This window comes from Oreochromis niloticus, linkage group LG17 (assembly GCF_001858045.2).
Source record: "Oreochromis niloticus isolate F11D_XX linkage group LG17, O_niloticus_UMD_NMBU, whole genome shotgun sequence".
Classification (NCBI taxonomy): Eukaryota; Metazoa; Chordata; class Actinopteri; order Cichliformes; family Cichlidae; genus Oreochromis; species Oreochromis niloticus.
Window position 1 is genome coordinate 14,554,869 of NC_031981.2, and position 15,596 is coordinate 14,570,464.

Genomic DNA, 15,596 nt, shown 5'->3' on the forward strand with positions numbered 1-15,596 from the left:
CACATCTCATTCATCACCACTCCTACCCTGACTTCTCACGCCTCATGTTTATCGCTGCCATCATCTTTATTCTGCCAATGAAATCTATAATTGGCATCCTCACCTCTATAAAAAGCCTCCATCTCTGGTAAAAGGAAGCACATGTATTTGACTCAAACTTATGCAAGAATAATCAAGGTGCTGGCCTTTATCGTTTTAAAAAGGTTTCCTTAAAGAGATGAAAACAACAAAATCCTAACTGCCAGAAGAAGAAAAAACAAAAACAACTGAACCCACATGTGATTGATAATCCTCCTGTCGACCACCCACACAACACATTTCACTTTATAAACCTCAGCCCTCAGCTGTGGATGTGCGTCAGCTCTGCAGCAGAACTACAACAACATACAGAGTCCATTTTGCTCAAAGCGGAGACGAGAAACGCTGTGGTCAGTTTCAACAGACACCGCATGATTCTCCGGCTCAGCGTGGGTGTCGATCACGAGGTCGCGGGAGAACCGAGAGGCAGAAAGCTGTGGGCGAACGGTCCAGTGGCACGAATCAGGTGCGGTCAGGCTGTTGGCAGCGGCAGGACGATGAAGACTGCGGTGGCGATCACCCGGTGAGCTTTTGCGTGCTGTGGGGGCGTGTCATCGCCCCTCCACCTTCTGGGACCATATGCAGGGCGTCACGCCAGCGGGACTGCAGAGGGAAGATGGAGGCACCACTGCGCCCCTTCCTGCTCCTGACTCATCACCCATCTGTCTTTGCAGTTATGATTCAGATGCAACAACTACAGACCAGTATAGGCACTCATCAGAAACTACCAGCTATTGAGATCTGCTGACTGTGGATGCCATTTGAGTACAGCGTTCAAGACACTGAAGATGGTACACTGTGGTCATAAAGCGATGGACATGGTCAGCGACAATACTCAGGCAGGCTGTGGTGTTTGAACAGTGAATAACTGGTGCTATGGGTCCAAACTGCCGGATGATTCACACTCTCATGTTGTCTACAACAAATTCTCATCCTAACACCTGAATGTTGCTGCTCAGACGTTTCTTCTATTGTCCTGGTTTTCGTGGGCCTGTGTGAATTGTAGACCCAGTTTCCTGTTCTTAGCTGACAGGAGTGTCACACTGTATGGTCTTCTGCTGCTGTAGCCCTTCTGCTTCAGGGTTCAATGCGTTTTGTGTTCTGAGATGCTATTCTGCATATTTGGTGGTTATTTGAGTTACTGTTTCCTTCCTATCCGCTTGAAGCAGTCTGACCAGTCTCCTCTGCCATCAACAAAGCATTTTCACAAAGCTCACTGGATGTCATCTGTTTCAGAAAGTTCTCTGTAAGGGTCACGGTCCTTTAGAGAAAAGCTCGAGTTAGCAAACACAAAAAACTCCCAGCTGCTGATTTTTACTCATATGAAGCCACTGAGGTTATAAGACTTCAAAATAATAATCTTAGAATAAAATCACTTTAAGGGTTTTTGTAGAATTTGTTTAACGGATAATTTTACTACATTTCAAGAGTCCTGTTTAATATCTGCTTAATGCTTAGACTGCCCCAAGTATTATCATTACTACTGTACATTTTATCAGTACTTCTCTGAAGCACAGAACTGTGTATTGATAAAGTGACAGATCGATGAATCAATAATAAATCACTAGAAGCTCTAATATTAACATAAGTGCTGCTTTCTTCTTTAAAAAGGCCACTTCACCCCAAAAATCAAAGATATACTTTCCTCTTATGGCTTTCTTGCAAGTTCATTTAAAAAGGAAGCAAGCTAGCAGCTACCTGACATTGTAGTTCATCCGAGGGGAGGATACCATGAATGTTTACATCCTGTCACAGCTCATTACGAGGAAGAACCTCTACCCAAGGGTAGAGGGGCATTTGTTTCTGCACAGTTCCTGGTAACCAGGTCATGATTTCTTGAAATTTTAACTCACTGTGCAGAACATTATAGGGTGAAAATCCCTCTTTACTCACAGATTACGTTAATGTGATCAATCTTATGATAAATAGAAATAAGTTTCAAGTTAAAACCAGCTTTCAATAAATAGCAATGATCCTTTAAGTGTGGATAAAGACTTGCACAGGATGAAGGCCAACTGAGGCGTCGGGCTGAAAAGCCCTGGACTGACTCTCGAGCCTTAAGCAGACTCGTCTGATTTATGGCCTCTGCACTGCTTACAAGGCTGCCGGTCGCTAGACAAGAATAATGACTCCGAGATGACAAAAAGGGGAGGTGTGAGTAAAAAACCCAGTGAAGTCATATGAAGAAATAAAAGAAGAGAGAAGATAAAGGCCACTGAGAGAGAAAGATACAGAGACAGGAAAGTCACATCAGGACACAGAGAGATGCTAAAGCACTAAGAGATCGATATGAATCTGTGTGCAGCTCAGTGCAGTGCAGCAGTCCTAACTGAGCTGTCACTCAAACTGGCCCGCCTCTGAACACCCATCTTCAGGGAGCTTTTAAAGAGCAGCACTACACCACGTCAGACAAATGATCTACCTCCACTCATCCATGCACACGGAGGCTGCAAACACACTGAAGGGGCGGCCTTACTCGCTTATCTTGGGAGGAATTTCCCTGCTTAAAAGAAGCTAAAGCTGAAGATCTAATCTATGAATACCGGGATCACCATGTGGGGTCAACATGTGTGTAAACAGACTTACAAAATCCCAAAAATGCAGTGCAGCTCAAAGTGTCCAGACACAAGCTATAAGCAGGAATGCCAATCATTCTTCTCTTTTCGGCTTCTCGGTTTTACTCTGCAGATAATTTTCTACATGAAGGATCCAGTGCAGTCCAGGCTGGGCATTTGTACAGCAAGACAAAGAAAGCAGCACAGCATGTTTGTATATTTTTACACAAGCTTGCAGGCTCAGGCACAGTCTATACAAATGGCTTCCCTGCCACCTCCCAGCTATGACCAACTGACCTCAGACCAGACCTCACCGGCCTAGGCTGCTGGGGGCTTCCCATAATAGACTGTTTCTTCTTCACTCCCTCTGTGTTTATACAGGACTCTGGATTTAATCATTAGATATTATTCATCTCTGGCTGTCATACACAGTGAGTCTTTTGTCCGGTCTTCCTCCCATCACCCTATAACCAGTCACAACAGATGGCCGCTCCTTCCTGAGCCTGATTCTTTCAGATGTTTCTTCCTGTTAAAAGGGAGTTTTTCCTTCCACCTTTTGCCAAGTGCTTGCTCATACTGGGTCGTCTGATTGTTGGGGTTTTCTCTGTATTATTGTCGGGTCTTTTGGTAAACAGGATTCGAACATTATAGGACGGATCATTGTTGCTTATGACAGGAAGTTACAGGTATGACTAGTCGGAGGAGAACATCAGCACATTATCTAAAGGAGCAAAACATAACGAGGTCATCACAGTGCTCACATCAGGATTCAACAACTCTACATTCAGCAAAGCTCCTCATAGACCAGTAACGAGCGTGACGTCATCACTGGGACGTTGGAGCATACAGGAGCCTCCGAAGACATCATAATCAATCCAGACTGATCGGCTATCTTAATACTGACTCACTGACTCATTTGACTGCAACAGGCATGTCCTCTGAATCGCCTCCTACCAACACTCTGAACACACCACGGCTCCCTGAGTAAAAGAGGAACCATCTATTTTCTTATAGGTGATTTTACAAACTTGTAGAAACGGTTGATTTCTCCACACCCTCATCCTGCTCCACTTCCTCTTTGCGTCACGTCAATGAAACATTACCGCCATGCTCATTGAGTTGCACATCCTCTGGAGTGCACCCTCGCAACAGCAAGTTCCTGGTACAAGCAACATTTACTCAGCAATAAAGACACCTTGTGTAAAGTGAAACAGGATTGTAATGAGGTGTAATAGTGAAACAAAGCAGCAGGAGTCTGTGCGTTCATTGTGTTGGAAAATTAAAAAAAAGTGGATGAAATGCACGTGGTCCTCACTTGAGCGGTTCATCGAAGCGGATGGTGGCGGCGCAGTGGAAGACGATGTTGATGCAGGCGGTAAGCTTCTCCACATCCTCTGGGCTGATGGCCAGGCCCGGCTGCGTCAGCTCGCTGCTGATTGGGATGATCTTCTGGTGGAAATCGGGGTTTTCCTCCCTCACACGGTCGAAAAGCTGCCAGACAAAACAGGAATCACTAAAGGAAGGACATTTATGTCTTAGCTAATTCATCAGCAGCACTCAAGTAATCGAACATTTAAATGCCATATACATTTTTCTTAAACTTGAAGGCTGTGCTTTCTCGTAAGATGTGGGCATTGGTATTGAATTGATGCTGTGTATGAAGTGAGCTGTATAAATAAACTTTGCTTATAGCTGTCAGGGAGAGAAGAACTATTACAGCCGACTCAAACACTAAAACACCATGGCAAGGAACGCAAATGTACTTTGCATAATCGCTTCAGGTGAGGAGTTTTTTCTGATGCAAATGATCTGTACATTTTCATTTCACCAAAGCAGCGATAGTCAACGTGGACAAGATAAGACCGGTCAGACTGGACAGTTTAGAATCGCAACTTAACCCAACATGTGGAAATGCCACAAAGAAAGGTCCCAGACAGATTAACAGACACTTTTTATTACAGACATTTTATTAGGTACACGCTACTGAAACTAATGAAGTCCAGTACAAACGTCAACAAATCCACTCTTACTCTCTATCAGAGTATTTTACATCCACGGGCTATGAAAAGCCCACTTTGACTTTCTGTCAGTGTAAAAAAAGTTTAACTGCACATTTAATCCCTGAGACATCTTAATATAAGAAAAAGCTTTTCTACAAGACAAAGAAACTCCTCCAGAAAAACAAACACAGACTGAAAAGTAAACTCACCTCATGAGAGGGAATGTTGTATTAGAGTGCATTTGTTTTAACACGGTGGACCTAGTAAACTCTCGTTTTGCTGCTCTACCTTATTGAAAGCTACTAAAACAAAAGAGGAAAGATGCGTCCAATTGAGTTTTAAAGCAGCATTAATTCCAATTATAATCATGACAGTAAATCAATAAATGAGCTCTGTGAATTGACTATGAAGTCTTAATTAAAGGTGGCTTTTTTCACTAATGAATGGCTTCAACTAAAAGAAGATTGGACTTGGTGTTAAGCCAGGTAGGCTACAGATGTGAGAGCAGAAAAAAAAAGAAAAAAAAAGAAAAGAAAGTAGCATGCCTGCCGTGGACCAATGAGATTTATCCATCTGTGCCATGAGTCACACTGTGGAGTGTTTCCTGATAAATGTCTCAAAGTAAACACGGGTCAGTGAGTCAGCTTGCAAAGGTAATCTCCTCTCTAAAGAAAGGAATTCACTGCCCATTTTATACAAAAACACTATCAGGGCTGTAAACCTCTGACCTGTATCTGACAGGGCCGTTTGTGCTGCTGTTCGCCGCGCTCTACTGTACATTCACACTGAAACGCAAACCCCGCTCGTGTTATTGCACCTGTTTACGCTCCTGTTCGCCAACTGAGGGCCGGAGAAAATATTCCGACATGGAGGCGGGGATTATGTGAAGTCTCGTCTAGATTTACCGGCTCGTGTATCACACGCCGTTCGCTGCCCGACACCCTGCAGAGAGCTGAGCACGTCAAGCCAATGTTTGAGTCAGGAGATGCTTCCCAAAGGCAGCGGAGTCAGATGTCATGCATTTATCTGTGCAGCTCCTACCAGGAAATTTGGCTTTGCCTTGCTGCACAGAGCAGCTGTGTTCAAAAGGCCTTTCACAGACAGATATTAAAGGATGAGAAGGAGAAAAGAAGGGGAGTGAGAGGGGAAGTGAAGGGATTGGCATCAAAATGCGTGCGCTCTGTTATGAAAGTGCCGCCCTGTGTGTGTCAGCTGTTCTAAAAGCAGAGATCTCTCGCTTAGAGGACAGAAGTTGACTTAAACAGCTGTTTACAGTCATGCTCTGTATCCTCATCAATCTCCTGCTTTTTAATGGCACCCTAATCGCTCCCAATACTGTACACCATACTGCCCATATTAGGAACAAGCCCGCATGTACAGTATGCACTGTCATAACATCTGAGGGAAAGGGGTGGGGGTGGGGGGGTGTAGGGGATTTTCTCCATGCTCATGTAGAGCCGTTATTATTATGTAATGAAAAGTAACAGCGTTATCTCCCTCTGCTCGAGGCCAACAGCTGGTAGTAACAGAGTCTGCAGGGAGCAGGAGCAGGAGCAGAGGAAAAGATTCTGTGTGCAGCTTTCTCCAAAAAATATCAGCACTGCAAAAACTCCTCTCTGTGCTGCATGATTCAAGGAGCCGCTGATGTCATGGAGTGATCAGAGTTCTACTTCCTCTACGTTGGTTTTTTTTTTGTTTTACCTTGAACACAAATATAAGAAAATCTGAACTTTCCCCAAGTGCTTGTGCTCTGCTATACTCGCATGTGATGGGGTTCAAGGGTAGCTGTCATCAGCTACCAGAGCTCCGGCGGTAGGACAACGTATTCACAGCTCTGACACTTAAAGAAAGAAGTGTTAAAACTCCAACAAGTGTTTTCACAAATGCTGCTCAAGCACGCGCAAAATTTGACAGTGCAACTGTGGCTTAATTAGATTTGCAACATTTCTTCAGGCTAAAACCACGTTAGCAACCCAGCAACTGAAAAAGGGTGCGCAATTTCCTCCATCCTCTGACCACAAACGGTGCAGAGCATGACGAACATAACAGTATGTTAGCTGATATTCTTGATATAACACAGAAAAACTAAACTGATGAGATTACCGTTTGCAAACTTTAAACAATATATAACAAGTTATATAATGATTGTAAAGCTGCCATTTCTCCACATCAGTAGGAGCCAGCTGAGGCGGGAATCTGGGCATCTCACTAGGATGCCTCACTGGACACCTCCTAGGTGAGGGCTTTAAGGAATGTAGGGACCCTGGATATACAGGAGAGATTATTACTGCTAACTTGGGAACACCTCACTCTCCAGAAGAGTGGACATATTGGATAAAAGATGTTGAATATTGAACTGGCAGGCAGGAGGAAAAGAGGAAGACGACAGAGAAGATTCATGGGTGTAGTGAAAAAGGACATGCAGGGGGTGAGTGTCACAGAGAGGACACTAGGGATAAGATGAGATGGAGGCAGATGATCTACTGAAGAAGAAGGCAAGTATTTCCTGGTTAACAGTTATCGCAGATATCAGTGCATCCCCAATATTTATACTTAAAATACTACTGTGCTTTGAAAACTAAGTTTATTTTAAAAGAAAATGAGTGCAGTCCCCATCCTTCCCATAGTTTATGATTTACAGTAGAGCTTCCTGTGATGTTCTGGATGATTTCTTAAGAGACAAGTGCCCCTTTGTTGCGACAGCCCTGTTCTGACTTTACGCTACCAGCACAAGTGAGAAATAAAAATGGGGAAATACAGCATTTACTCAACAGCATGAGTTTATCAACTTACTGGCAAAGTCCACCTGCAAAACGTAGCTCAGATTTTCTTTGGCAAAAGGAGAAACGAGTTGCCAGGAACAAAGAAAGCCTCCTCTACATTTGAACTCGTAGTAGGTGAGCAGATACACATGTAGCTCTGAGCAAGAAGCTTCTTGTTTCTCTCCCAGCTGCTCACTTCTCTCTTATCTGGTTGTGTGAAACTGTACTCTCTGCTACACACAGAAATGCAGTCTCCATGCACTACACAATCAGTGTGCACATTTAAAAAGGATTAAATAAATAAATATTACATTTTGTCGTGCACTCTGACTACAGCTCACCAAATCATGGCACGTGCAGATCATTGAAGCACTTCTAACCCAAAGTCAAACTACAGAAAAAGCCAGAGCGGAGAAAGTGCATCAGGGTCAAAAGGGTGAAAGAGGGCGTACAATGTGAGCTTCAGAGAGCTCTTTGTTACAGGCGCAGGCAGAGAATGGCATTGTGGGACTGAGGCCCTGCTTTGTAAAAAGCTCTCTGGGCGATAAGTGGCCTGTGCCAGCCTTCCACTGCACGTATTTACCACTGCACCCTTCTCCAACTCACGGGTGTTAGTGAGCAAACCGCCTTGTACAGGAAGACAATAGCCCACCAGTTTGGAGGATGCTGTGAGGGTGGGGGCGGGTGTCGGAGGGTGAAACGTCACCACAGCCAAGTGTTTCAGTGCTGCATCCTGAAACAAAGTCACGGCCTTGAACAAGCAGCAGTTTCAGAACTATAAAGTAACTCCTTTGGTTTAACACACAGGTCTGAATGTGGTCATCACCTGTACTTCCTGTGCAATCGAGTGTAATTTTGTAGACCCAAAGGGCAATAAATCCTCCATCAAGAGTGCTTCAAGCAGCCACTGTGTGGACTTTCACAGAAACCCAACACTAATGGCACTTTCCTTTCAGCCCAGCAACCCGAGATGCCATTTGAACAGCCTCACTTCTCGCTAACTGCCCTTTAACTCCACTCTTCTTGTTTTTTGGTTGTTGTTTTTTTTTACTGGACCCTTCAGGCAGACCATTTCCTCAATTCTCCGGGACCAAAAAAGTTCAAAGAGAGCTGCACAAAATGAAAAAAGACAACACACAAAAGCTGTGAGATTATTGGTGATGTCTCAGACTGTTATGCTGCCAAAATGTCAGGTAACAATAGGACACAGCACGAAACAGAGCTAATGATAGGTATGGTTTGCACGCTTCAGGTTCAGCGTGACCTCCTGACAGGCTGGTGGTCCCGGCAGCAAACCATAAGGGTCATAATGCTTTTAAACAAAGTCCCACCTTTCTTTCTTCCTCTTTGTCTTTCTTATATCAGACCTAGGAGTGTAATTTCTGTAATTTTTCTAAAGCTGGCACCTCAGTTTTGTTTACATGCAGCTCTTCTGCACTTTGAATGAGTGACAGAACATATAATAACATCCTGTTTGGTCACCTAGGTGACAATACATCCTGTCACCGCCTTTTGTCTTTGTTCCCCAACACGTTTTCCAGCACAGCTTCCACAACAAATGCATGAAATACCCTGAATGTTTTCAATGCCTCCATCAGACACAGGCTTGCATAACCTTGCTGGCTTCATCAGTCTTTTCAGCCCCGCAGCATGCAACAGTCCCCCTGTGGATGCATGTGGATGCATCCTGCTGCTGTCTGATACAAAATATAATTTTATAAGATCATTATCTTTTTAAAATTAACTAACAAAACAAAGCCATTTACTATCATTCCTTTTTTCTTTTCTTTTTTAAAAAAAACATCATCATCAGTTGGAAAGAAGTTTATTTGTAAAGTAAAACATTTCTGATCCTCACAAAAGTGCAAAATAAACGGCGGCTGGCTTAGCCTCAACTTTATATCGGCAAGGAAGTTTGAAATGCCAAAATGCACTGCACAGCTGGTTCTATGGACAACGAATGAAAAGCATAGAGCAGATATTTTGATATTAACTTGACTGCTTTGAAACCTGCACCTGTAGGTTACTCAGAGGTCATCAGATTAATGGAAAAGAGTGTGTGTTTGAAAGGAGATAAAGACAGGGGTACACAGCTACCGGCTAATGCCTCTCCATCTTTAATCAGTAAACAAATTCAGTTTCTTGACCTCGAGCCAAGACTCACATTCATGGAACCCTTCTCTTTTAATCTGTTCATTTGTAGCACCTTTCCCTGCCGAATACTTGAGACGACCATACCGGGTAGTTTATATTAGCCGGGGAAGCTCTACCACAACGTGTCAGAAAGAAGCAATTAATGTATCTGTACCACCAGTGCCGACCTCCATTTCCTGGCATGCACTGACTAAATTAGTCAAATAATAGGATACTCGCACAAACCAAATCTCCTCCCGGGCTGTCGACACAGAGCTTTAGCACAAAAGGTTCTAGATAGGGTGAAGGATGCTGATAACCATCATTATATTTCCAGATACCAGTGAGGTTCCCCCTCTCCCGTCTGCCTCAGTGACAACACCCGCGGTAAGGATGAAGTGCTGAGCCTGGGGAGAAATCAGAAATGCAAGGACTCTCATGGGAAGCTGTGAAGGAGGACAGATGTGTCTAACCCTCCTGAAGCTGTCAGCATATTAAGGAAAAAAATGGGTTCATTTCCAATCCTCTCCCGTGATATAAAACATACATTTTACCATCCTGTGTCAAAACACATTTCAGCACTCTCCTCCTCACAGTTAAAAAAAACAATACCTGCGTGCTGCCGTTTCAGAAATACCAGCTTAATAACGATTAGCTTCTAAATACACCCACTAACTAATGCCAAGGTGGAAAAAGGTAAATGCAGGAGCGAGAGTTCTGGTTTACCTTGCGGCAAATGCCGCCTTTACATGGCTTTATATTTCATGACTTGCTTAAGAGAGACAATACCGACTCTTTCTATTCAGCCATCTCATCTAAGAGCTTGGGGGGGGGGGGACTGATCACGAATTGTGGGGAAGAGCTCACTAAAGCAAAGTAATGAAAATGGAGGGTTTTTCTCATGCCTGCGCTTTCGTCGTACACGACTCAACTGAAGCGATCAATACGAGGGCAGTAATCAGGTTTGTGGTGACAGCAAATGCAGAGTTTCTGGGCTTGGCGTTTGGGAGGCTGCTGGCTTCCAGTCTTTAAGACAGTGACCTCCTGCTGAACGAGGAGAATTTTATTACCCTCCAAGAGCAAAAGGAGAGACACAAGCAAGATTGTGTGTGCTGCATGCTTTTCTGCCCTCATTAAATGCTGCAGATAATTAGCTGTGCTCTCTTCCCATTTATAAATGCCAAGTTTGATAATTAATTCCAGCACTTCCTTTTCCCCCCCAATTTTCCCCCAAGTCAGTGCTAACTCTTTGTGCTGGCCACAGGAAAGCCCATCATTGTTTGAGTACCGGATTTACAGCAGTCTGGAGCCACCAATCTACAAGGCCTCTCTGGACCTTTTACTGTCTGAGCAAAACTATAAAAGGTCAGAGTGACATGTGAGAATATTAGCTCAAAACAAATCTCATTGCATCCACAGCCATTCGCGCTCGGCTTTTATGCAGAAATAATGTGATCGTTAACTACATGTGATGCACTGGATTAGACAAATGATGTCAAACAAAGGCAAATAATGTTTGGACTGTGATGCTAATTTGAGTCAATAGTCATAGTAATGCCTTATCAGGTGCACCTGCTCAGCGACTCATTAATGCAAAAATCTAGCCAATAGCCAATCATATGGCAGAAACTCGGTGCATTTAGTCACGTAGACACGGTCAAGTCGACCTACTAAAGCCGCTTGATTTGCACACTACCTGGGGACCACTGGGTATCACCATTATGTCAAGGCTCATGTAGATCACCTTTGGGATATGATGGTGCAATGGGAGACCACAAATCGAACACAAATCTGCTGCAGCTGTGTGGTGCCGTCATGTCAACATGGACCAGAATCTCTGAGGAAGGCTTCCAGCACCTTGTTGAATCTGTGACATGACTATTAAAAGGCAGTTCTGAAATAAAAGTGGGCCGAATCCCTTACAAACAATACAGTGACTTTAAATATTTCGTTTAAAGATATTCTTTTTGAAGAATGTGGATCGCCAACAACTGTGTATATAATTTCCGTCTACTATTAAAACATCATCTTTAAGGCAACACGTCAGACACTAGGTTCTTTCACACTGATCTGAGGGTGTTTCCGAGGACAAAACCGCTGCAGGATGTGACCCTCTCTGCCCCTTTAATGACAGAAAACAGGATTGCATTCATCTCGACCCGACCAAATCTGAAACCGTGTGTTTTCGTTCTTTAGTTAAGCCCCATTTGTTGACTTCACTTGCCTCCAGCTGTTCATACAATATTAAAAAGCCTTGATTCATGATTTGATTCTTTAAATACTTCAGGGTTATTTTTCTTTCAAGGATGAGATACAGAACATAAAATACATTCTCAGACAGACATAAAAGTTGGCTAACAGACAGATACCAGCTGTATAACGACCTAATAAAATACCTGAGTTTCACTCATTAAAACGGAAGCACAAACTTTTTGGATGTTTGCATCAAACAACACATTAACATTTTAACTAATTCCATTTAAAATACTCCAAAAGACATCAACACTACAAACAGAGACTTTAGGTATGGTTAAGGGACTAATGGTGTAGCCGGTGTTGGCACACCTGAGAGAATACACCCACTAACTTTAAGCCTTAAGCCAACAATCAGCTGACATATGACCAGGAAACTGAAGACGTTTGAAAGCAGCCACATGTGGCACCTCGAGGGACTGCAGTTTTCACCACTTTCATCAGGGCTTCAATTTTCAGCTTCACAGAAACATGGTGTTTCAGGTAGTCTCCCTCCACATGTATCTGTGGAACACTGAGCAGGGCTGAAACAATCTCCAGAAGAACACCCCCTCTTCCCAAACGGCTTCACCAGCGACCTTTATTATGCTGGCCTGTTTCATAAACTTGACTTAATTTGTGGCCTAACTACATGCAATCCTTTTCATTCCCTCTCGAGGGAGGAGTGTTAGAGCTTTTGGTCACCTCATTCTGTTTGCCTGCTTCACGCTATTGCATGACAAACAACCACAGAGGAACAAATGGCATGCAAAAGGCCAGACTAGCTGCCATATCATGTGCTCTAAACGGTCATCTCTTTTTAGGAGTCAGAGCAGCAAATGCCAAGTCACTGCACGCACTCTCATCCTTAGATTGCTGTTTAAACAGACACACCTCAACACACCTTAAACACACTGCCATGCACACTGGCACACGTTAAGTGAAGGATTTAGCTAATAAGCACTAAATCAGGAATTAACATTGGGAAGCAGGATAAAAACAGGCTGACGTTTCCCCGGGGAGCGATAGATAGATGCTTCAGGTGTGCTGGCAGCTGGCACGAATTTCATGCCCGGCTCCACAAGTGAAAGCCCAGAGTTGCCCGTCAGGGACAACAGCAATCAATGAAACTTGAATATTTATACCGCTGGAAAGATCACCTGGCTGTGGATGCAAACAAGAGGAAATCAATATAACAGTGCAGTTATATTAGATCAGAGTGTAATAATGGGCAAATGACTGAAAACCACAGAGAAGGGAGAGTTTGTCCGTCTCGGGCAAACAAGGACCCCATCCATAATCATAGGGACAAACCAGGGCTGTTTTCACATTGACATTTAATTTGTAAAAAACTAAATAGTGTCACACTTTGTTTACTTGTGTTTCACAGAGCTCAGTACTTAGGCATCACAGACAATGATAATCTTTATGCTGGTATCTGTAGTGGATCATATCCGTAAGCACGTGTTAATACTCGAATACTTTTTTCACTCCACGCATACTCGGGTGTGACTATTTCCATGACGTGTTTTAAGCGGAGGCATTTCAGGTATCTTGTCATACATCAAGCAGTGATGCACTACATTCATACTAATAGTTCTCTTTATGTCCAAGTCTGGGCAGCTCCACAATGACGCACTGCTGGGATAAGTGGCGCTGACAGCATCACGTCTATTCATTATATGACTGGTTCACCATCCCCACCTGCCCTGAGGCATTTCAGCCCATTAAAACGACATGTTTGAACAAATACGGTGGGCAAACACCACATTATACTCACAGAAGTGCAACGAGCAAAAGAATGCAAAGTAAAACAACTGTTTTGATTTCACAGCATTGTGATAGAGATGGCAGACGGTGAAAAACATTAACCTTAAACTTTTTGATCAAGGCTTTTAAAAAAAAATTATATATGCATAATACAGTATTGCAGATTCTAAGGTATGGTTTTAGGAATTGTGCAAACTGGATAATCTGAATACTTGGCACAATTGAATTTTTTCCTCTTTGTTTCCCTTGGCTCATTTGATTCGGTTCTTCAGTGACTTACAATAAAAACACCATGCAGCATCACAATCTTTGTTAGGATTAATCAAACGACGCTTTATTTAGTCGTCAGTCAGTAATTGTTTCATCTCTAAACATTCCAACTCTTTCCTGAAGAGCCTCCAGATGAACCTAATGCAGGCAGAACGTTTATGATCATTTAGAGCCATCTGTGCTCCAGCTGCCATACTGATCACTGAACAGCCTCTCAAGCAGGACTACAGAGCAACCCCCCCCCGTTACAGGATCCTGCCTTGTCGGCTAAATTCCAGACGATCCCAGTTCCTACCCAAAGCATTCCACTTTCCACCTCTTCAGCTGACAGCCCAGCACATCCTTCACAGTTACAGAGCTGGTTCTGCAGTACGCTGTAAAGCCTCAAACACTATGACTGGGCTTCGACAGCCTGCTAGTGGGTGGGAAAAGCATGCCACAGAGCAGGAGAGAGGCTTTTTTGTACCCAAAGGCCTACTTATCAAGTGCCTGACATGCCATTCGGCACCCGGTACCGCAGAAAGAGCTGCAGTCATCCAAATGTTTTCAGTGAATCAAAGAAGGCTCAGCGCAGACAGAAACACAGACAGAGCTTAAATGTCAGAGTCGGAGCAGCGGAGAAGCACAGAAACAATGAGATTCCTATCGGTTTGTCCTTTTCCTGCTCGGGGCAGCTCATCTGATTGCATCCTTTGAAAAACACAATGGGACAGATCTCTTGGCCGTTACCTAGCAACAGGTGGTAAGAAAAGATACTGGCCTGGTTTGAAGGAGGAGAAGAGAGGCTACTTGAGAGACAAAGCCTTGGTTCGCCTTCATGAATTATCCTGATTCTGAACAGAATAATACTGACCCGAGGACTTGCATGAATACCAATTAGTAGTTGAAGCTTGGTCATGGAAACTTAATGACATCACTTCTGAATGCAGACTGAGCATGAGCGAGCCTGCGGTTGGCAGAGCATCAAGCAGTGACCTGATAGCAGACACTAACAGACGGATGCCAAAACCAATGAAAAGCCCGATGGCAGGGGAAATACTGCATACACAAGTGGGAGATGTGTTAAAAAAATAATAAAAAATCAGATTATACACAAACAATTTACAAAATTTTATTTCTTTTTATTGATTTTTCTCTTTGCCTGCACAGTGCTGCTGTGTGACACAGATCTGCTGTTGTGGCTTTGTGGGGTTTCCCAGTGACTCCTCCAGGACTTGTTTTTCATACAAGGCTTCACTAATCCAGTTTAATGAATCCTCATTAGGCTGAAATTGTCTTGGAAACTCGCATTCAGCTAATTTGGCAGCAGTAAAGAATCAAACTGGCACATTATGATGACTAAGATTTCATTAAAGAAAAAAAACATGTATACAAAAGGTGGACGACTGGACAGCTCCCCAAAACACAGATGTGGGGAGAGAAAAAAAGCCAAAGTATAAATGAGATAAATTTCCTTAAAGATGGCTTCTGTCATTTATGTAGTTCTTATAAATGTTCAAATTCCTTTTTCTTGGTAAGTTTGAATTTAAATAGTCCACTGATGCCATAAAAAGGCAGGCAATGATCGATAACCATAACTGGTAACTGACTGAGTCAGACTGTTCCCAACTGCTGAAGCAACTTCTGCAGTAAACTGGACTAAATGACCTTTAGGGGTCTGAGCAAACCCACAGTAACTAACCAGAGGCAGTGTATATATGTCAGATGAAGTGTGATTGATTGTGAAGCCTCGAGCTGAATGTTTCTGCTGTTGCCATCTTGCCAACAACAGAGGCATGGATCTGCAACTGCAAAAA

At 43.4% G+C, this 15,596-nt stretch overlaps 1 protein-coding gene across 5 annotated transcripts in view; it reads right to left on the reverse strand.

Annotated features, from left to right (window-relative positions):
- The window catches only part of si:dkey-97m3.1 (fatty acyl-CoA reductase 1), a 57,650-nt gene that overhangs the window by 16,033 nt on the left and 26,021 nt on the right, over positions 1–15,596 (reverse strand). For 4 of the 5 annotated variants that reach the window (XR_002056823.2, XM_003452031.5, XM_019346654.2 and 1 more), the window contains exon 3: positions 3,949–4,124. Coding sequence is in view for 4 of the 5 variants with exons in the window: in XM_003452031.5 (XP_003452079.2) it covers positions 3,949–4,124 (176 nt within the window). In the remaining variant the exon portion in view is untranslated. Of the gene's footprint in view, positions 1–3,948; positions 4,147–14,653; positions 14,683–15,596 lie in introns of those variants that run through there. The other variant, XM_025899927.1, reaches the window with a different exon arrangement.